The 23,333-nt window shown below is 36.8% G+C and overlaps 1 protein-coding gene across 2 annotated transcripts in view; it reads left to right on the forward strand.

Moving 5' to 3' along the window:
• Window positions 1-23,333, forward strand: part of Cdh12 (cadherin 12) — a 1,234,181-nt gene that overhangs the window by 792,660 nt on the left and 418,188 nt on the right. For both annotated transcript variants that reach the window (XM_017591412.3, NM_001427475.1), the window contains one exon: window positions 19,618-20,024. In XM_017591412.3, the coding sequence (XP_017446901.1) occupies window positions 19,794-20,024 (231 nt within the window). In that variant the 5' untranslated portion in view covers window positions 19,618-19,793. The remainder of the gene's footprint in view (window positions 1-19,617; window positions 20,025-23,333) is intronic.

Below are 23,333 nucleotides of genomic sequence, written 5' to 3' on the forward strand. Positions count from 1 at the left end.
GTAATGTTACTATTCAAATATGCTGATTTTACATATTAACCATATCAGACAAAAATGAGGAAAAAGAATAAAAATAATAACAATATCGCTGAAGACCCACCAAAATCCCTTCATAAAGAGAGGAGACAGATATGAAGTTACAACTGCAGCTGAAGGATCGTTGCCAACTGATAGATGCAGAGCCAGGGTCAGTCTTCTTTAAGGACGAGGCCCAGTGACCTTTCTCCATTAGCAGGTCATGCATTCAAGAGTATAAGGGCACCCCAAATTGAACTTGACGTTATGGTAAACGGAGACAAAGTCAAACCAGAAAGTAATATGCAGTGGATCTGAGAAGTGTGTGAATATGATCAAAGCATGCTGTATGATCTCTCTTGGGCATATACCCACAAGATGCCCCAACATATAAAAAAAACACATGCTCCACTATGTTCATCGCAGCCTTATTTATACTAGCCAGAAGCTGGAAAGAACCCAGATGCCCTTCAACAGAGGAATGTGTACAGAAAATGTTGTACATCTACACAATGGAATATTACTCAGCTATCAAAAACAATGGCTTTATGAAATTTGTAGGCAAATGGATGGAGCAGGAAAATATCATCCTGAGTGAGGTAACCCATTCACAGAAAAACATACATGGTATGCACTCATTGATAAGTGGCTATTAGCCCAAATGCTTGAATTACCCTAGATGCCTAGAACACATGAAACTCAAGAAGGATGATCAAAATGTGAATGCTTCACTCCTTCTTTAAAAGGGGAACAAGAATACCCTTGGCAGGGAAGAGAGAGGCAAAGATTAAAACAGAGACAGAAGGAACACCCATTCAGAGCCTGCCCCACATGTGGCCCATACATATACAGCCACCCAATTAGACAAGATGGATGAAGCAAAGAAGTGCAGGCCAACAGGAGCCGGATGTAGATCGCTCCTGAGAGACACAGCCAGAATACAGCAAATACAGAGGCGAATGCCAGCAGCAAACCACTGAACTGAGAATAGGACCCCCGTTGAAGGAATCAGAGAAAGAACTGGAAGAGCTTGAAGGGGCTCGAGACCCCATATGTACAACAATGCCAAGCAACCAGAGCTTCCAGGGACTAAGCCACTACCTAAAAACTATACGTGGACTGACCCTGGACTCTGACCTCATAGGTAGCAATGAATATCCTAGTAAGATCACCAGTGGAAGGGGAAGCCCTTGGCCCTGCTAAGACTGAAACCCCAGTGAATGTGATTGTTTGGGGGAGGGCGGCAATGGGGGGAGGGCGGCAATGGGGGGAGGGCGGGGAGGGGAACACCCATAAAGAAGGAGAGGGGGAGGGACTAGGGGGATGTTTGCCCAGAAACCGGGAAAGGGAATAACATTTGAAATGTAAATAAGAAATACTCAAGTTAATATAAATAAATAAATAAATAAATAAATAAATAAATAAATAAATAAGCATGCTGTATGAAACTCTCATAGAACTAATTAAAATTAGTGAAAACAGTGACAAATACAAGAAGGCCACACTCATATATGTTGCCATTTACTTACTTAGATAAGCAGCCTTATAAGCATCAGGCAAATTTTCCATAGTGATAACTGCATCAGAAGGAAAAGCAATATTTCCATCATAAGAGATTTGATGATGAGTGAAGTCCATTCTAACCAGTCATATTTATTAACTTAATCTATGTTCCAACCAGCCTTCCCATAATTCAATTTCTTTTTTAAAAATTATTTTATTGTACAATTTCATAATTTCCTTTTCTCGCTCTAATATGGTACGTAAGCATGTGACTCGCCTTTGTTACTTTAGTCTTCATGGCCTCACACAGTGTCTTTGTACAGCAAAGAAATGCCACAAAGCATGTTGCTATACATTCCTTCTGATTAGCTTACAGCAATTTAAGTTTTTTTGTTTTCTTTTCTTTTACTTTTCTTTTTTTTTTATGTTTTACAAACTGCTAGCATCATAGGATGAAAAGCAGTTTTGTATCCTCTAAGATATGTTAGACGATGTGAAGAATGTTTTATTTCTTCCATAAGTAAACATAGCTATTTTGGTATAGTTTCATATGATAAAAAGAAGTCAGAAGTTGAGAATAATGTACATGTTTCTCCTTGATTAAAGTGAAGAACTATGAGGTATGCAAGGCTTTAAAATTCTTGTAAGATCACAAATGTGGCTGCCAGATTTTCTGCAGAGTAGAAAGCATGAGTCTCACACTTCAACAATAGACTTTATTATTCAGAGTGACCGACAGCAGGAGCCCATGTATCAGCATTTTCCTGAGCCTGTTCTTAGAGCTTTGAATGCCACAGGTGATCTGAAAATGATGAAGTGGCATAGGCACACAAAGTGAGTTACCTCACAGGACAGGACCTCTGAGCTTTGAAAATGTGAATCATTTTTACTAGTCCTAAGCCTGCTCAGCTCTTGCTCTGGAGGGAGTCTTTATCACTATCTCTAAGAACAGAAGGATTTTCACTTGAATCCTATGAAGCACATTTTTTTGTCTTCTAAAATTGAAGAATATTTTGGAGCCAGTGGGTAGTAGAGAGGTTCCCCCATTCCCCATCCCCCAACCCCAAAAGCTGCATAATTTTATTCATTCTCCTGACCCTCTGGGCTTCTCTCTTGGTGTATAATTTTAAATTCTTAAATCATTGCAATTATTTTTTTCATGATGTTGTTTGTGCCATGCTTTTTGTATTTTCAACATTTTCATCTTGAGATCCTTTCATGTTGCTATAAAGGAATCTAATTCATTGTTGGCTAGGTTATAATCCTAGCTTAGTTTATATTTCTACTCCTTTAATTATGTACAGCTACCTCACTCTTTGACTTTGCCTGGTGCTCAGACAGGAATGTGCATGTGCGTCTCCCATGAGTCCAGCAGAAGAACAAGCCTCAGTGGAGCACATATTCTAAGGAAAGTCAGCATATTTGATGTTTCTATTCTTTTATTTTTGTCTCTTTTCTGTCTTATATTTATAAGTATATTATTTATCATGAGTCAAGATTTTTAGTACAATTTGTGGCCTAAAACATGGCTCAACACATAAATACACTTATTACAAAGCCTGAAAAGGCTGAGTTACATCCCTAGAACATACAAAAGAATGGAAAGAGAGAATTGAGTCCCCATAAATATCATCTGACCCTCAAATGCCAACTGTTGACACATATACCCCCCCACATACACACATTTTGAAATTTAGGCTTTCTGTATAATACACAAGTCTTACAAATGCTCTTAGAATTCCCACTTTATTATTTCATATCATGAAGGCATTTTACATTGAAAATGGAAAAATGTATAGCAGCTTGTGAGAAAGTGTGTAGCTCTCAAGAACTTACGTATTTTAACCTATGGAATCCTAGTGTTATGGCTCCTTGTCTGTCTTATTTTGTCATTGTGGTACTTGGAATTTGCTTGTCAAAAACAAGAATCTCAGGACCGGAATTGGTTCTGAGACTCAAGAAATGAACAAGTGCAGAAGAAAGAGAAACAAGGTTCAAAATACCAAACCACAGCAAAAGCATGTTAATTGCATCTTCTAACCTATTGTTGATTATATTTCCCCTCATTATATTTATAGTAACTCTGGCATTGTATTGCTATTAATATATATATATATATATATATATATATATATATATATATATATATATGGGATTCTGTTCTTCACTAGCAGAATAGGAAAAACTGCAAAACACCTGAGTGAGATAAGAAATAGAAATATGAGGATAATAAAATATCAGTACTTGCTGCACCAAAAGTATTCCTGAAATTGTAAGAGACACCGCCCCACCCTACCCAGGGAAGATGAAGAGGTATGGTGCTTTGGAGATTCAAAGGACTGCTTCATACTTGCTTTCTTTCTGTCAGACTTGGGTTATAAAGAACCATGTCCAATGGTGTATTAGTCAGGGTTCTCTAGAGTCACAGAACTTACGGACTGTCTATCTATATTGAGGGAATTTAGTATGATGACTTACAATCTGTAGTACAACTACCCCAACAATTGTCAGCTGTGAATGGAAAATCCAAGAATCTAGCAGTTGCTCAGTCCCATGAGGCTAGTTGTTTCAGCTGGTCTTCTGTAAAAGTAGGTTCCAAAAGATGTGCTGGCATGTAAGTGCAAGCAGATGGAGTGAATCTTCCTTCTTCCAGTGTCCTTACGTAAGTATCCAGCAGAAGGCATGACTCAGATTAGAAGTATGTACCACCACACTTGGATCTGGGACTTGCATTGTCCCAGGCAGACCTTGCACTCAAAGATTTCCTTTCTCAGTCTCCTGGGATTAAAGGTATTCACTACCTTGCCTGGGCCTAAGCTTTTCACGGCCACTATTCCTCAAGCTCTCCATGCCAAGATCCTGGTCAGAAACTTGTATCTTCCGGCCTCATAGGTGATCTCTCCAATTTTGGATAGTAAATCATTCGAGATATAGTCAGGTTGACAACCAAATGGCTTTAACTGTCCGTTGAAAAAAAACTAGTAATATATTGATTTGAGAGAACCTGCACTTTAGAACATAGAAAACATGGACACACATGTCCTCATATTACTTCACTTCTTACAAAAATTAGTTAAAGTGATGTAATTGCAAAAATATCCTATCTGCTTAAGAAAATAGAGCCAAAACTGTATTGTACTCTTTGTGTCCAAGTATATTCCAAATGAGTTTATTAGAGGATGAAAATAGGAAGTGGGCCTAAGATATAAAGTCATTTAAACAAACAATAATAAATTAATTATTAAAACAAGTTTTCTGCTGACATATTATGTCTATCAAACAAGCATGCATGCTAACCTGGATATATTCACAATACATGACAAGCACTATATTAGCCTATGAAGCCATTAGTATTTAGAAAGAAAAATGTGTATACATGTATATGCAAATGTGTGTATATGTATAAAAATTATGTACATGCATATATGTATATAGTTAGTTGTATATAGATAGATAGTCAGACAGACTGACAAAGACACACATAAACATATACTGAAATAAAGAATAAATCATTTTCCTGTCTACCACAACATATTGTCATCAACCAACCCTCCTGATTATGTTATTTGGACATAATGGCCAACCAATATAGAATAGAGTAATTAAGATTGATTCTATTCCAACAAATGTGGGTATTTTTAAAACCGAATATCAAAACATGAAGACAGCGAAGGGAGATGCTGTTGTTTCTTAGAGAGAATTGGAGCTATGGAATGCCTGAGGTTTTGAGAAGACATGGAACCGATTCTTTGTAATTGTTCACAGAAGAAATTAACCCTGGGCACATCTTAATTTCAAATCCTAGTCACCAGGCACGTGAGACAATACATTTTATTGTTTTAACTAATCAGTTTCTTAACCTTTATAATGGAAGTGCTAACAAATTAGTTTATACCCCACTGGTGATTGCAATTTACAATAAAGCCAATTAAAGATAAAAATTAAATGCTTTAGTTGGGCTTGGGAGCACAAGCCTCTGAGGCCAGGCATTCATTCCTTGGCAGAAGCTGGGTAATCTATGCTCTCAAAGCTATCCTCATCTACATGAAGAATTCCAGGCTTCCATTGTAAAAGCTTGTCATCAGACCAACCAAAAGGCTCCAACCAATGCCTACATTGAAGCTCATTTTTTAAAAATATGATTAATATATCTAATATAAAAAATAAAGATCCAATTTGTGTAATACGCACACCAGTATGGCTGTGATATTTACTTACTTGAATTTATAATTGTTGATTCGGTACTCAATAATTATTGGTTTTGGTTTGCTATTCGATTTTTTTGTCTAACTTTTCATTTATCACTAGGGACTGCTTGTCAGTTGGTCTAGTGTCAGTGAGTGCTACTCTTACAAATGCATTATTGATTTTGCTTCTAAATCAGATTGATTTAAAGATTGATATCTTGATAAATTTATGTTTATTGTCGAAAACCTGAGTTGAAACGTAAGTGTGGCTTCTTTTAATTACATGGTATCATCATTTCAAACACTGCTATGTCATTGATGTTAGGTTTAAATTTTTTCACTCTAAATACATTTCTATGAACGAAGGGGAAAATACATTTTGAATAGAAATGAGAAATAGAAGTTCTACAAAAGTCTGCTATCTTTTAAAAATAAAAATGTTCGGTTAGGAACAATTTAGAAAGCAGGGAATTATTTGGATTTCTTGAGAAGACATATTAATCTGGAAAGCACTGTAGCACTTGGATTTTATTAGCTGTTTAATAAGCTAAATGATTAACTGCATAAGGAGTGGTGAAGATCCTCCTGGCACTAGAGAATGAATACAATGCAATTTATGAAATTAAAGGGAGGCTTAGCATCTGTCCAAGTCAATATTCATTTACCTGTTCACACCCGCACAGAGCGGGCAGTTTATTTATCATGCCAGTAAAGCTCTGCTGAGGAGCAGCTGCACAGGTGTTAAATTCATTTCTCCCTCTTTCTTTTGGGCTTTTCACCTTTAAGAATGAAAGCTATATGCATCATCCTTTAGAGTTCAAAGTTAACAAATATTTCACCTACTTGCAGATTATCACAGCTCCTTTGGGAGAGAGAAAGGGGGTGGAAGAAGGAGAACAATAACAAATAAATAAATAAAACAATGAATACATAAGAATGATTGCTGGATGTACTTCCAGGAGACAAGGTGCTTCAAGTTCTGAGCTCAGGAACCATCCAAGAAGGATGACTTTTTGTTTTCCTTCCATGATTGCCTATCTGTTGTCATTTTGTATGATACAAGGAGCAGACATCTATATTCATTTGTCAAGAGAGCAACGATCCTGTTCAACTCACAATGGGATCATTTCCTCAGAGCTCCTGATGATGTAGGTGCCTCTCAGTGTCTATTCCTCACTGTGAAATGTAACTGCATTGTTTCCTGCTGTGCACCAAAGGGCACAGAGCAAAGGACTTTATGTGTTATCTCCTGAGGAACTTGTTTTCACTAGTAGAAAGTTAAAGTTCTCTCTCTCTCTCTCTCTCTCTCTCTCTCTCTCTCTCTCTCTCTCTCTCCCTCTCTCTCTCTCTCTCTCTCTCTCTCTCTCTCTCTGTGTGTGTGTGTGTGTGTGTGTGTGAGTGAGTGTGTGTGTGTGTGTGTGTAAAGAGACAAAGGTTGAGAAGGAAAGATTATGTTACACTGGCTTCTTTTCTGAGGAACCCACATTAAAAGAAACAACTTTTACCTACTAAGCAGAGAATTTCTCAGCTAAGCACAAGGAAAACATTCATATTTTCCCCTTACTCTGTAGAACATGACCATCAAAGGACAATGCCATACAGATATTTTTTAAATCAACACTGTAATATAGCAACATATTATTTCAATGTGTATATTATAAATAAAAATATACTGTAACAAATTCTCATTGGCAAGCGATAAAGAACTTAGTGACAGTATGCTAGTAAAACTGTGTGGAGGATAATATGATCTCTTTGGGGATTTACATTTGAAGTTGAATTTGGCATGTCAAGAATTCACCCTAGAGAAAATGCAAATTGTAAGCAGGGTGCTGTGATTCTTGCTTGATCTGCAAACTGTCTGGAATTATTAAAGTGGAAACATAATGTTATTTCTAGGCCTGAGTATATACCACCCTTCCAATAGATCACAGGAAAGGCAATTCTACACAGAGTTTTATATTCAGATATTTCTTATGAAGTAATAAGAGATCACGTGATTTTAAGGGGAGAAACTATTTCTTGACTTGCAGAAGCCCTGTTGATAATTTATATCTCAAATCTGTTTTTAGAAATATGTATGTCACTGATTAAGGTCAGCTTGTATCTCTATAAGAGCTACCTATGAATCCAGACTACTCAGCACCCAATGAAAAGGGTATATTTAACGCCATGTGACATTTAGACATTTCTGACAGTCTTTCTCATGTTGCTACAACTGCATCTAATCTGAGTTTTCTCTTCGATGCTTCTCAGCTTTTTCAGTGTCTGCTCTCGGACTTCATTGTGTCAGGTTATCGTGTTAGAACATTTTTCCTTATTTTGGTCATTCAGAGTTTGTGTCCAATTTAAAGTCCTAAACTCTTTGGTCGTATACTTATTTTATCCAGCCAGAGTTCCATTTGGAGACACTGTATCGTTGAGAGAATGAATTAGCCAATAATTAATTATACTGAAAGTTTCTACCCATTACACATCTCTAACACAACTCAAATTGCTTCCTTCTCTTTCTTTCCACAGCATTTCTTTCTACATAATTTGGAATGTAGACTTTTGATGCCTTTTGGTTGGCAAGTGCTTATAAATGTTTACCGAATATCAGCCAATTCACACATATGCAAGTGTTTCAACAGTTTAGGAATTATTTGTTGTATGAAGTTGTTTTTACCATTTTTCAGTATTAGCATGAGTTTCACATTTATCTTAGGGTGGGCTTGTTTATATTACTTAAATGTAATTAAGTGCTTTAAGGACAAGACTGAATTTTATACCTTATAATGTACATTTTTGTTGTTGTTTCTGAGAATAAGTTAAGTGGTAAGTTTTATGCTTTTCATAATATATTTTCTTTCTGGATTTTAAGAGTAAACAGTCATTTTCATACCAGATAAACCTCAGGCCTCGGCAGTATTTAGATTCTTGAATCACAGAGAAATGAAGTAGGATCAGTGGACTTCACAAGTCACAGTCACTAAATCATCAGTCTATACAAATATCTTTGTTTTATTTATAGAAGACAGCAGAAGTTGACACATTTAAGTGACTAACACCCCCAATATAATCATATAAGAGAGGAAAGATTCACTTTTACTCATAGCTTTCCTTTCATTTCCTTGCACTTATTTATTTATTTATTTATTTATTTATTTATTTATTCTTTTTTTATTCCTATTTATTTTAAGAAGGGGTTTACATCTTTCTATATGGTCTGCTAGAGGCACTCTGTGGGGGCCAAGTTGCAGAGTATTTCTTTCCTCTGGGGGGCAATTGGGAGGTACTTGTTCTCTCGAATAGGGATGGATAACATGAGGAAAGACTGTGCTTTCCTTCCAGTAGCTGTGTAAATCCTTCTTGTTTCAGAGACTTTGCATGTGTGGTGCCACCTTATAGTGCAGACACTTCTCTAAAGTGAAGACTTCTGAAGAAAATATCAAGTCCTAGATTTAACGACAAGCCACGCACCAATTGCTCTGTCAGTTGTATACACACTTCTTCTCTCCACCATCCAATCCTCCACCAACCTCAGTGGTTATTTCACTGAGTAGCAGACCTATAAGCATCCAAGGGGGGAATTCTGATGTTATCAGGGAAGTAGAGTCTCAAATGGATGATATCAAAGTAGACTACAGACAAGTCCACTATCACGTGTTCTTTGGAGCAATACAGCAGGATACAACAAACCAACATACAGGCCAAAAAATGTACCTACATACCAATTCAAAAGCGAGTTCTGCCTTAGCACCACTTCAGTAGAGAATACTGTTTGACATGGCTGGACATTTGGTTTGCCTGCTAGTTTGCTCATTCTATCAACTCAGTCTGATCCAAATCATGACTCAGAGTCAAAGTCATCTAAGATCGATCTGGATTGTAGTATGTGTCTCACTGCCCAGCTGTGGTTCCCTCTGCTTCCTCCTTCAATGCCCACAGGTCTCTGCACAGCAGGCTAGGTGGATCAAGCAGAATCCTGAAAGGGAGAGATTCTGCAAGTCCAGTTGATAGTGAGTATTGGATGGCAGGGTAGGGGGAAAAGAGGAAAAGAAACCCTTTTCCACTTGGAAAAGGTTACAGTTCTTAGGGTTCCAGTTCTTTTAGCATTAGGTCTTCCCTGAAGATTTTCAACGAAATAGCTCTAATAGATAATCTTAGCTTGTACTCATACCTTTATTCAGGGTAGGCTTGTAAGCATACATTTCATTTTGTGTGAACCAGGGTATTTTGTAGAGTGGAAAGGAAATTTAGGGTAAATGAAAATCATTGGCTTGAGTGGAAACTTCTGTGAATGCCTCATTTGTATGGAGTGGCATTTTATTAATTCCAGGGACTTGCTGGGTGGGTTCTTATTTGGAATAGAGGACCTTTGCAAGTCTGGCAAGGACTGTTCAACCTTCCCCAGGCAGATGGTGTGGCGAATTGGCATCTCTGACCATGTTGAAAGAAGTAAAATCTCTACTGCTGTAAGGAGTCATCCATGCTCTGCCGCGCTCTGATGAGCTATCTGGTCATGGCAGATTTAGACCTTAATTATCACGGTTGATTACAAGATGATTTACTCAACCAGCATTTCTGCTCTTTTGAAAAGTATAAATATGTCTTCAAATACTTTAAGAATAAAGTTGGTGTTTCTGTCCTAGAAAACTGAAAAAGGAGACATGAAAAAGTCATTGCTATGTATGTGTGTTTGTGTGTGTGCATGTGCGTGCGTGTGTGCATGTGTGCGTGCATGCGTGTGTGTGTGTGTGTGTGTGTGTGTGTGTGTGTGTGTGTGTGTAATTCCAGTTAGGGAAAATGTAATTAACTCACATATTTAAATATTCCACTCCCTTGTGACATAAGCTGCCACAGACATTTTCTTCATAGGGCTGTAGAAATAGAGTGTGGGCTCTCTGTTGAAGATGGCTTTTTTCCTTGCTTTATCGTTTATTCTGTAGTGATTTTCTCTGGATATACTACATCAGGTATGCTTACAATTTTTCTAGATATTTTAGTTCTATCAAAATGCCAAAAAAATTAGCTACACACTGCGTCTAATTCTGATCTTAAAACAGAAGTGTTCAGGTTTGGCTGCCACAAAGATCTCACAGAATATTTTGTAGCGTGGGTTGACTCAAGCCCAGTAAAGTTATGATATATTGTTAGCTCCTTAAATGAATGCAAGTGCACATTTCATGTGAGAATGAAGAATAAAGTTTCCATAAATATACAAGTTAAAAATCTTTAAACAACATTTCGGTCAGTTACAGTCCTGAATTTTTGCCTTCTCTGGAATCTTTAGGAGTTTATTGTTTATATTTTTATCTTAATAATATAGGATCCAGAGGACACAACTTATAAAATTGAATTACAATTTATATTATAAGATGAAGAATAGTATGAAAGTAAACTAAGTTCATGGTTGTCATATTAATAATTTTAGGATTGTATTGTTGTGTCAGGAAGTGTTCATGAACCCCCAAAAGACCACAAAGGAGCCATTTCTAATATAATCACATTAGAGTATCTTTATTACAAACTCAAGCTTAGGCTTACTCACTGCCAGTCCACAGGACAATTTGGTGAAGCAGCCCCAGCCTGTGTTGGAACAAGGTTTCATGGGAAATGAAAGTAAGAAGATCCATCCTGGCAAGCATCTAAATGAATGTCGACTGTAAGCTAACAGATGGATGCTCTGAAACAAGACCTTCTACAGTCACAGACGGTCTGAGAGTACATCTGAAACAATCAGACTGATCTTTGATTAACTCTGTGTGGAAGTAGGTAGGGGGGAACTAGCCCAGGACAAGCTGTGGGGTCCTTCCTGGTACTTGAATGCAGTTTGGGTTCAGCTGAGAGTCAGTCTCTCAGGACGTTTTTTGTTTTTCCTTTTCCTTTAAGATGGAGTACGTTTGACCTCTCAGTATCAGTTTTCTTGCCAGAGTTTGTCAAGGGGAAATTTATTATGTCTAATATGATATATTAATGTTTCAATTCTAGTTACTATTGCAAATTAAAATGGTACTATTTAATGATGAGCAGTAGTCAAATGCTACAAGAAATCTAGAGCTGTGTGGAAAACTGATCCAACAAATTCTCCCCTGGGGAAAAGCATTTTCAGTGTAATTTATTAGGGAGTCAGCCCTTTATGAAGAAAGTACAGTACTGGTGTCTCTGTGGGCACCGAAACAGAGTTGAGAGAGAGTGGTTTTCTCAGTGTGTGTTTCATAAGCAGCCTCCACGCTTCTGATATATGATGTCTGTTTTCATCTCTCTTCCCAGCTAAAAGGGATGTTTGCCTCCCCAGACTCACGCCAGGCCACAGAAATCTTTTGAAAGCCATTCTGGCTCCACACAAGATTAAGAATAATAGACAAGCATACATTTTTAACCAGTTTATGTGAGAGTTGGCACATGGGGAAAAGCACACCTGTGGCAATACCCTTTATAAAAAAATATGTCCTCTTTAAGATTTCTAGGGTTCCACAGAGTGCATGAGAGCACAGAAGAAATCTGCTATTACTTTATCGAAATTTCTCTGGTCATGGGGCACGTATACACCTGTTAATGGCTGGATGGTTTTTCCTTACGTTAGGCTATATTTTATGGCAACAGAAGTTGTTTCCAATTCTGGTAAACAACAACTTCAACAACAGCAACAACAACAACAACAACAACAACAACAACAATAACAACAAAATTTTAAAAAATCCACACAGTACTCAATCCATCTTCTTGAATTTTTTGCTGCGATCTGGTGTTTTAAAAGCCCGATGTTTGGTAAATATAAACAGAGACAGGGAGTGTCGTCATACACTGAAAATATAGGGTCATCTGCTTACTGATGAACTGAAAACTTAGAAGGAATTCGTATGGAGTTTATTATCATAAAACAATAAGGTGCACTACGCAGGTTCTAGTGCACATGTTCTAACTGAATGAAATTTAAAGTCAACTGCATATGCAATTCTACATATAGAAGAATCTTGTATATTTCCCCAATACAAATGCCACTTGACAGTTAATTAGGACAAAATCATGACATGATTTCTTTAAAGACATAACAAAAATGTACCTTCATACCAAAGTCTGTCTTTCTATTGATTATTTAATTAACCTATTTATTTATTTTTAATGATTTCAAGTCTGGAGGTCATCTTTAAGTTCTTCAGTTGTCAGGGAGATTAGACTGGTCACGAACTCACATCTCTGACTCCAGAACTGCATTCACATTTCAAGTTAGCTTCAGAAAAGCCAGGCACAGATGGAAATGACCTCCGGTCCCCTGTGCCAAGGTCTCAGCATCACTTTGAAATCTTGCTGGGCTGATAAGCTGAGCTCTCGGGCGACCTTTGAGAATTGGCAGCCATTTTCCCATCATGGGAATGCACTACTTCTGTCAAGTAGTGGTTATTTTTCTTCTCCTTTTAGAATTAAGCAAACTCTTCACATCCCAAGAGAGAAAGGTGCAAGATCTCTTTTCTTCAAAGTGTGTATATTAACCCGAGAGCTTGAATGTCTCTGTTTCTTTTTTTTTTTTGGAGCTGGGGCCCGAACCCAGGGCCTTGCGCTTCCTAGGTAAGCGCTCTACCACTGAGCTAAATCCCCAGCCCCGAATGTCTCTGTTTCACAGAGGAACAAAGTGAACCCATGAAAACTCCTCAACGTGTATGAGTCTGCAATGCCTGGTCTGTTCTTTTTTTTTTTTTTTTTTTTATCATTATTAACTTGAGTATTTCTTATTTACATTTCGATTGTTATTCCCTTTCCTGGTTTCCGGGCCAACATCCGCCTAACCCCTCTCCCTCCCCTTCTACATGGGTGTTCCCCTCCACACCCTCCCCCCATTACCACCCTCCCCCCAACAATCATGTTCACTGGGGGTTCAGTCTTAGCAGGACCAAGGGCTTCCCCTTCCACTGGTGATCTTACTAGGATATTCATTGCTACCTATGAGGTTGGAGCCCAGGATCAGTCCATGTATAGTCTTTGGCTTAGTCCCTGGAAGCTCTGATTGGTTGGCATTGTTGTTCATATGGGGACTCGAGCCTCTTCATGCTCTTCCAGTCCTTTCTCTGATGCCTGATCAGTTCTATGAAAACAATTTGGTTAGGGTTTTAAGAGAATGCTCTGTTTTGCTTGGAGTTTAACCATTGATAGCTTTTTCATTAAATAACATTTGGGCAACATAGTATAATATTTAAGGGTGTGAATCCTAGCATTACTCTATTCAAATAAATCCTGCTTATGGTTTTTTTTTAAACTGTGATTAAAGGCATAAGTTCAACTTCCGCACCACACCATTTTTTCTATGAAATGGGTATAATGGAAACACTATGTCTGCTGTTTACAGAGGTGGAATATGAAGCATTAGATAGAACAAAGTCTGTATTTAAAGGCTCGCAATGATCTCTCAGTAAGTAATTTATCCATAGATACTTAATGGATACTTTCCAGAACCAGTATCATGCTGTCTAGATAGTTAGTTCTATAATCTTGCCAATCCAATTTTCAAATAATTCCAATGACAATGAAAGGTTGGTTTATTTTTATTATAGCCAAAAGGTGAGATGTCTTATTTATCTCCCCATAGTGCCTGTGCCCATCTTTTAACTTACAGAACGTTGAGAGGTTGAGGAAAGATACGTATGTAATTTCAGCCAGAAGAATGGTTAACTGACCCTTCTTGAAAGGGAAAGGGAAGTTAGTCACCACTTGCCTCTGTTCTGTGTTACAGACACCATGTATATTCAAATCTATGTTTATGAAATGGAGTTAGAAAAATGACAACTTTGGAAGAGAAGAAAGCCAAAGAGTTTGTGGTGTATCACATACACACCCAGCTGGGACTGGAATTCTCGTTAAAGCTTATTTGCCATTCCCTTGGCAGAAAGGGAATGAAGTCTTTATGTGATACATTGTTGTAGTTGTTGTTGTTTGTTTGCTGTTGTTCTTGTTGTTGTTTGGTGAAAGGTTCTCAAGTGAAATTTCCACTTGACCTTAGAATACCCTCTACAACTAAGAATGACTCTGAACTGATCCCTTTCCCTCTACCTACTATGCATTGGGATTATAGGTGTATGCTACATGGACATCTCTTCAAGTCCATGAGATTAAACACACTGCTTGTCACATACAAAATGAAACCAGTGTCTCTTTTCTACAATATGTTTTTTCTTCAACCAAGATATGCACAAAAGGTTACTGTTAGAATACTCTAGATCATGGAGAAGAAAATTGTAAAAACAGACACAACTACTCCTTTGTAGCTTTTCTTCTCTATATACTAGACCCCAAAGAATGAGCAGAGATAGATATGAATGTTGCCTTGATAGCAGTAGTATTAAAGCTTAAGTGTTTGTATTCAAAGTCATGGCTGTCTACAAAGACTGTTACATTCATGGTTGTCAACTGTAATGTGAATTAATATCTCTACACTCTGAAAACCTTAAAGTAGTAGAAGTCATAAAATTATGCGTAGCATGTATATATGACAAGCAATAATATGAAAATAGATCAACTAGCCAGTGTTTTGAAAATACTGCAGTGCATTTATTGTTTGAGAATTTCACCATGAATATGGCGTATTTTCATCAAATCTATACTCCATTAGTTCCCTTCAATAAATCTAATCGCCTAATCATTTTTTCAGTTTATACTTTCCACTGTAAACTTTATGTGTTCCCTCTGTCCCTCCCTCCCTCCGTCTCTCTCTCTCTCTCTCTCTCTCTCTCTCTCTCTCTCTCCTCCTTCTCCCTCTGTCTCCCTCTCTCGCTCTTTCTTCCTCCCTCCCTCCCTCTCCCTCCCTCTCTCTCTCTCTCTCTCTCTCTCTCTCTCTCTCTCTCTCTCTCTCTCCCCCTCTCTCTCTCTCCTTCCTTCATTATTTCCCTTTCTGGGAACTCACTGTGTCCACTTTGTGTTACCTGTATGTGATGGGTGCGAGACCTATCAACAGAAGTATGAGTAGCCTCTCAGGGGTTGTCTTTCTGAGGAATCCTGACTCTCCTTTGCAAATTAGCCATCTTTGGCCATTAGACCCCCATTTCGAGGTACGATTTTATAGCTTCCTACCTGAAGATAAAATGACAAGAATTCTGACTGGTGAGATATAACTTAGGACACCCAAACTGAGAAAAAGAAAGTAAGGAAGCCAGGAAAAAATGTGGAAAGGGCAACACAAATTATAATGGAAGTCTATGTAGCAAAATCTGAAAAGAACAATGGACATTCAGGTCTGAGGTCAGCAGCACTGTGTTCCTCTCTGGACTTTTCTGGGACTCTAGTTCATGCGAACGTCATGACAATATTTAGCATTCTTTTCTGTTTAAACGGTAAAATAGTAATCAAGTTTGGTTATAAAATACTTTTCAGCTTACCAAATTCAATTGAAAATGTATGATAAAAATATGTTCTTTAGCCTCTGCAAGCAAATAAAACCTAGAGGCAAATGTTTACTGAATATCTAGTAGATATGATCATAGACATGATCATGTTAGATATTAATTGTGAATGTTAAACATAAAATTATTATATAGAAGTAGTAAGCATGGCTTCACATTATCCAGCTTTTTAAGTAGTACTATCCAAGAGAAAGTAACGTGTGCCACAAATGTGAGCTGTGTACTTAATTTTAATGTTCTTATTATCTAACATGCCAAAATAGCAAATGTAAACAAAAGAGTATATCTATCTATATCTATAACTATAACTATATGTGTGTCAGAATGTATCTAAATAATAGTCACATTTTGTTAAAAAGTAATAAACATAGATTGTAGTGAGTTATTTTATATCATATATTTTGTATGAGTAACTTGAAAAGTGGTTCACATTTTGATAACTACTTCCTAAATTTCAAAGAAATAGCCTAATTATTGCAAGTTGTTGCATATTGTGTTGGATAATATAAGTTAGCATTATATGATCATTATCTTGTCCAGAATTGAAAGAGTTGATAAAATAATAATAATTTTGAATTTGTCAAACCAGAGTCAAAATTATAAACCACACAAAATACCACACCCTGCTTAAATTTTGCTTACAAGAGTGCCAATGTAGAGATCACTCAGAGGAGATCATTTGAGCACTGTCCACCATATGTTTTAGTTCATTCATAGTAACATGTTACCATAGCAAATGTTTAAATTAGAACATTTATGGATAGTATTTTTGACAGCTTGGAATGATCCATAATTGAATAAATTTGGAGCTGAATCACAGTTGAAAGGTTGACAAAGTGATATATACATAAATGTGTGTGTATGGACTACTATGGACTGGTCTATCTATAACTACACTGGGTAATGCAAACACTGCTATGGAAAGTAGCACTGTTGCCATATGTGTACTTTTTATCAGAATGTATTAAATAGGTTATAAATTAATATAGTTTTGTCTCTATTATTTTCTATTATTTTATCTATTATTTCTAGATACCTCCTGTATCTTCCTTAACTGAAGCAAAGGATTGTGTCTTCCCTATTATGAATGCTTACTTATTGTAGTTATCCAAAGAGACTGTATTAATATGCATATTATATTTCTTTATTTGATTGTGTGTGTGTATCCTTTGTACACATATTCATGAAGCATAGGACTTCTTAGTTTGGTTATATTTTATGGTCATGGATCTACACACCTGACATACCTCCTTCAGCCTAAAACTAAAGTTATGCACAGATATGCCATGAGAAGCTTCTTGAAGGGCTCTGGGTTATGAACACGTATCCTCATTCTTACCCAGTTAATGTTAATTACTAAACATTTCCCATCGCTCAAAATGCTTATTATGAAAAAAGGATACAAACTCCTTGCACTTAAATGCATAATTCAACAGGACTCTATTTCTCCCTATTAGACGTACACCATATATAAAACAATTCCCACATATTTAGTGTTTTTGCTTTAAAAATTATAGAAAAATCTTCTTTCTTTTATAATATAAGGCTCAGCAGTAGTGTGGCCTGTCAATCATTTCCCTTGCAGAAGAACCATTTTATTTCAATGAGAAAGCATAGTGAAATTTATTATTACACAATAAAGACATCTTCTCTCACAGAAATTAGAACAGTAATTAAATATTCTCTACTTTCTACATTCAGATGTCCATAGAAGTCATTTCTTACTTTTTATTAATAATTTCCTTATTGTATTAACTGTTCTGGATAGAAACAGGTGGGAAACTTTTAAAGCTATAGTAGAAACTGTACTTTATTTATTTATTTGTTTATTTGTTTATTTGTTTATTTGTTTATTTATTTATTTATTTATTTATCAGTCCTTAATTTTTTTATAGTCCCTCTCCTGATCTGCCCACCTACATCTCATTTTTTCTTCCCTATCTCCAAGAGGATGTCCCCACCACCCCCTATCCCACCAACCTCCCCACTCCTTGGGGCCTCAAATCTCTTGAGGGTTAGGTGTATCTTCTCTCACTTAGACTAGACCAGCCAGGCCTCTGCTGTGTATGTGTCAGGGACTCCATATCAGCTAGTGTTTGCTGCCTTGTTGGTGCCTTAATGTCTGAGAGATCTCAGAGGTCCTGGTTAGTTGAGACTCCTATGGGGTTGCCCTCCTCAGCTTCTTCCAGCCTTTCCCTAATTTAACCACAGGGGTTCCTGGCTTCTGTCCAAATGTTGGGTACAAGTGTCTGCTTCTGACTCTTTCAGCTGTTCTTGGGCTTCTAGGAGGGCAGCCATGCTAGGCTCCTGTCTGTAAATACACCATAGCATCAGTAACAATGTCAGGCCTTAGAACCTCCCCTTAAGTTGTATCCCAATTTGGGCCAGTTACTGGACCACCTTCCCCTCAGTCTCTTCTCTGTTTTTGTCCCTGCAGTTCTTTTAGACAGGAGCAATTCTGGGTCAGAGTTTTTAACTGTGGGATGGTAACCCCATCTCTTCACTTGATAACCTGTGTTTCTATTGGAGGTGGATACTACAAGTTCCCTCTCTCCACTCTCGGGCATATTTTTTTATTTGATATATCTTTGTTCTTGATGGTATGATCGTTTCAATTTTCTGACTTCAAAAGATTTTTGTTTGTTTCATTTCCATTGTCTTTCCTCAACCTTTATCTATTTAGCTCTAACCAAAAAATCTTGTGAATGCTTAATGGCCATTTTCATTGATTATTTTATTTATTTACATTTCAAAAGTTAGCCCCCTTATCTGTTTTCCCTCTGCAAACCCCCATTACCCCTGCTTCTACGAAGGTGCTCCTACTCCCACTCACTCCAACCTTATCTCCAAGCATTTTCCTATGCTGGGAATCAAAGCTCCACCAGACCAAATGCCTCTCCTCTCATTGATGCCAGATAAGGCCATCCATCCTCTGCTACATAAGTAGCTGGAGCCATGGGTCCCTCCATGTGTACTCTTTGGTTGGTTGTTTAGTTCCTGGGAGCTCTGGTGGGTCTGGTTGGTTGATATTATTGCTCTTCCTATGTGGTTGCAAACCCGTTCAGCTCTTGAAGACCATTTTTATTAGCATTCTTTGTTATGGAAGAATATGTGCCATTGTCTGTTGCATATTAGAAGGAATAGTTATAATACTTTACATTTCTAATGCACAGGGTAGCTGTACAGAAACAATGCTGCACATGCAGTAGGAAAAACTAAAAAAGCTAATCTACCACAACAATGAACTCTTACCATATTAATTTCTTCCCTCTCTAGGGTAATCATTAAATATAAATATGTACTTATTTTGTGTAAATATACATCTTTCTTCTTTCTTCATTGTAATGAATAATTTTAAGCATGTATAAAACTTAAGGTAGTTAATTCAAATGGTGGAAGAGGATTAAGTATTCACCAAGTAATCAAGTTATAACTCTTTCCTTTTCTTTTCAGAAACATCAGCAGATGTAATAATAACTTATATGAAAGTTACCTTGAGGTTTCATAAGTTTAATGTATGCTTGTTTATCCTTTTTTAGGTCTCCTTAGATGGAATGTCATAAACCAGAAACTTCCAAAGCATCAATGTGTGAATTACTGTCACTGCACTAAAACAGAAAGCTCAGTGGTCACAGACACTTCAACCCTGGATCCCACCATTCTACATTAAGTACTGGAGTATTTATTACTCTTCTGTAGAAGAAAGACTTTGCCAATGCTTACAAGGAACTCTTTATACCTGCTTCTCTGGATCCTGTTTGATGGAGGTCTCCTAACACCACTGCAGCCACAGCCACAACAAACTTTAGCCACAGAACCAAAAGACAATGTTATCCACCTTCTGGGGAGACGGTCCCATTTCCAACGAGTTAAACGTGGCTGGGTATGGAATCAGTTTTTTGTGCTGGAAGAGTACATGGGATCCGAACCTCAATATGTGGGAAAGGTAATGCCAGGTTTCTTTTGACAACTACTTCATAGGAAGGGGGAGTAAAGATTGTATATTTTGTACAGATGTTTTGCTCAGGAGTTGAACAAACCAGTGACTAGTCCACTGTAACTGCAATCCCCCAGACTTGGTTTCTTTCTGTTCCTGACTCTAGCCTGGGTAAGCCTTGCAATATCCCATTTTCTCTCATTGCTTCTATTTTCAAATTCCCCCGTTATTTTGATAAAATAGTTTATATTTTGGTTTCCTTTTTTGAGGACAAGAATTTAAAATTCTTAAACAACATTAAAGGTATGGGCATAGTGTATCATTATTCACAGACAGTAAATAATTTTTGTGCATTTCCAGCATCAAGGGAAAATCTCCAAGCATAAATACTATAATTGGTATTTCTTCAGAATCCTGCTATGTCCCTAATGCTTTCCCTTTAGAAAGTGGCATACTATATAGAGTTTTTTTTAATATATTTATAGTATCTTGCTTATGCTTCAACAATAGTTCTCTAAGCTTTATTAATTCTGCGTTATTTATTTATTTATTTATTTATTTATTTATTTATTTACTGTCTGTACATAAGTACCAAAGAAGGTATGCAGTGGTCAGAGAAAACTTGTGATGAGTCTACTGCCTCTGTCCACTATAGATAGGTTCCAGCATCAAACACAGCTCACCCTGCCTGGCAGCATTCTTTGTTACACCCTCTGTCTTACTTGTATGGTACTTCTTTCTATTGACTTTTGTTTTGATCCAGGGACAGTTTTAGTAGAGTTTAAAAGAAAAACACCCTAAGGAAAACAAGCAATAAATCTCATCAGCTGTGTTGTTGCCTAGACGAGAAGAGTGGAGGAAAAAAAGAAAAATAAAGATAAATCAAACATAGCAACAAAAAGTGACACCTTTTGAGCTGGTGACATAAAGATGTGTCACATCAGAACAAATGGTCACATGCCTTTAGTGAAGAGTGTGGATGCCTGGAGTATCAGAGAAAGGCTTGCTATGTTCTGAACAGCACTGGCAAGAAAAAAACAGGAAATGGAAATTAATGAATGGATCAATAAATAAAACCCAAACCAAACAAAACAAAAAACAGAAAACCTCTAATCTTCTGAGAAAAGTTGGAATATTCAGTTAAATTTTATTCACCCTAGATCTAATTATGGGGATGGAGCTAGGGAACAGAATTAGCCAGCTATCTCCCTAGCGTGTCTTACATTGTGCACACTTTCCTTCATAAAGAAGGTCCCTCCTTCCAGAGAGGTTGTTCATAGTCCCATTTCCGAGTGATTTTCTAGCAAAATGAAGTATTAGGACTTCACCCCTACCAGAGATTTAGTCTCTTGGCCACTACAGTTTCCTTTAATGAAACTTGATTGAGCTGTAAAATCTCTGCCTAAAAGGAAATAACTCAAAAATTCTTTATGAGTTTGCAGAATCCATGCAAGACATTTTTTACCACAAAAGTCTAGCACTTGCATGAATATTTCTCCTTATTTTTATCTGATAAAGTTACAACTTTATCAATTTCAGAATATACAGCAAGTATATTTTTCTAAAAGAAACTTATTAACTTTGTGCGAATTGCTTAAAAAGTTGTTAACTTGATTTTAACTTTAACTAAAATACAATTACATTGCTTTCTTTCCCAGCTCTCCAACTTGTCCTTCATTTCATCTCAAGTTTGTAGGTTCTTTCTCATTGGTTATTATTACTTTTAAAAAGATTTATTTATTTATTTTATGTATGAGTACACTCTTGCTCTCTTGAGACACACCAGAAAAGGTCATCTGATTTCATTACAGATGGTTGCGAGCCACCATGTGGTTACTGGGAATTGAACTCAGGACCTCTGGAAGAGCAGTCTGGGCTCTTAACTGCTGTACCATCTCTCCAACCCCTCACTGGTTTTATTATACACACAAACACACACATACAAATAAACACACACATGCCTATAAATCCAGAAATATATTATTTCAACCTGCTGATAGTAAGTCATGAAGCTAGTTTAAAATAAAGCTACAAACAAAAGTTGCAAGTAAGGAAACAGAGCAATTCAGAGTTAAGTATACAAATCATGGTAGTTGATCATTATTTATGCTAAGCATTATGAAAACCCAGAAGCTGAGCAGACCATAAAAGATAGATGAATCAGGTGGTAAACATTGAAAACCAAAGAGTCCAATGCAGAACAAGTTACTGTCAGTGCTTACATGAGCACTGACGACACAAACTCTCTCATACACTTTTGAAGAAATAGCTCTCAAATGTGCTACCCTGAAGGTAGTGCATACAGTTTCTGCTTCTCTAATCCCTCAATGTTATCATATAAGCCTATCAATTATATGTATATATATGTGTGTGTATATACATATACATGCACACATATATATATGTACATACCTATATATACATATACATATATACATACATATATATACGTATACATATATATGTGTGTGTATGTATATATATGATGTGGATGGGGATGTATATGTATATATGTAGTTTATTTTTTCATTTAACACACTTAGCAAACCAGAGTAATGACAGAGGAGTACATCTTTCCAATTCTATTTCACATATATCAACTACTATAGCTCTGTATATGTTTTCTGGCATCTCCTGAAATTTCCATCACAGTCTTTGTTTGTGACTAAGTCAGATATATAGCCTTTAATTATGAGAACAGTAGGCAATAAAGTAAAAATTTTTAAACAAATTGTATGTTCTCCATATACAGTTTCACTCCCCTTCCAATGAATGCAAATGATATGGATCTAGGGATGTAGTTTTGAAAAGAATTCTTTAACATTTTAGAATTTTTATCTTTGGAATTTTATGACAGTGTGTAATTAATCTGACTAAAGGATAAATTATTTAAAAATAGAATTAGAAAGAGTACGCTTAATATCTAATCTATGGCATCTAAATATTACCATTTTCTATTCGTATGTGACCTCACATTGGTAATAGGTACACATGGTTTTCATGCCGAGATGCATTTCCAGCATAATGAAACAGTAGTTGCCAATATTTCTTTTTCATAAGAAAACCAATTTAAAATGTGGTACATTTACACAATGGAGTACTACTCAACTATTAAAAACAATGACTTCATGAAATTCATAGGCAATTTGGATGGAACTAGAAAGTATCATCCTGAGTGAGGTAACCCAATCAAAGAAAAACACACATGGTATGCACTCACTTATAAGTGGATATTAATCCAAAAGTTCGAATTATCCAAGATACAATCCACAGGCCACATGAAGCTCAAGAAGAGGGACGACCAAAGTTCAGATGCTT

The sequence above is a fragment of the Rattus norvegicus genome, chromosome 2 (genome assembly GCF_036323735.1).
Source record: "Rattus norvegicus strain BN/NHsdMcwi chromosome 2, GRCr8, whole genome shotgun sequence".
Taxonomy (NCBI): Eukaryota; Metazoa; Chordata; class Mammalia; order Rodentia; family Muridae; genus Rattus; species Rattus norvegicus.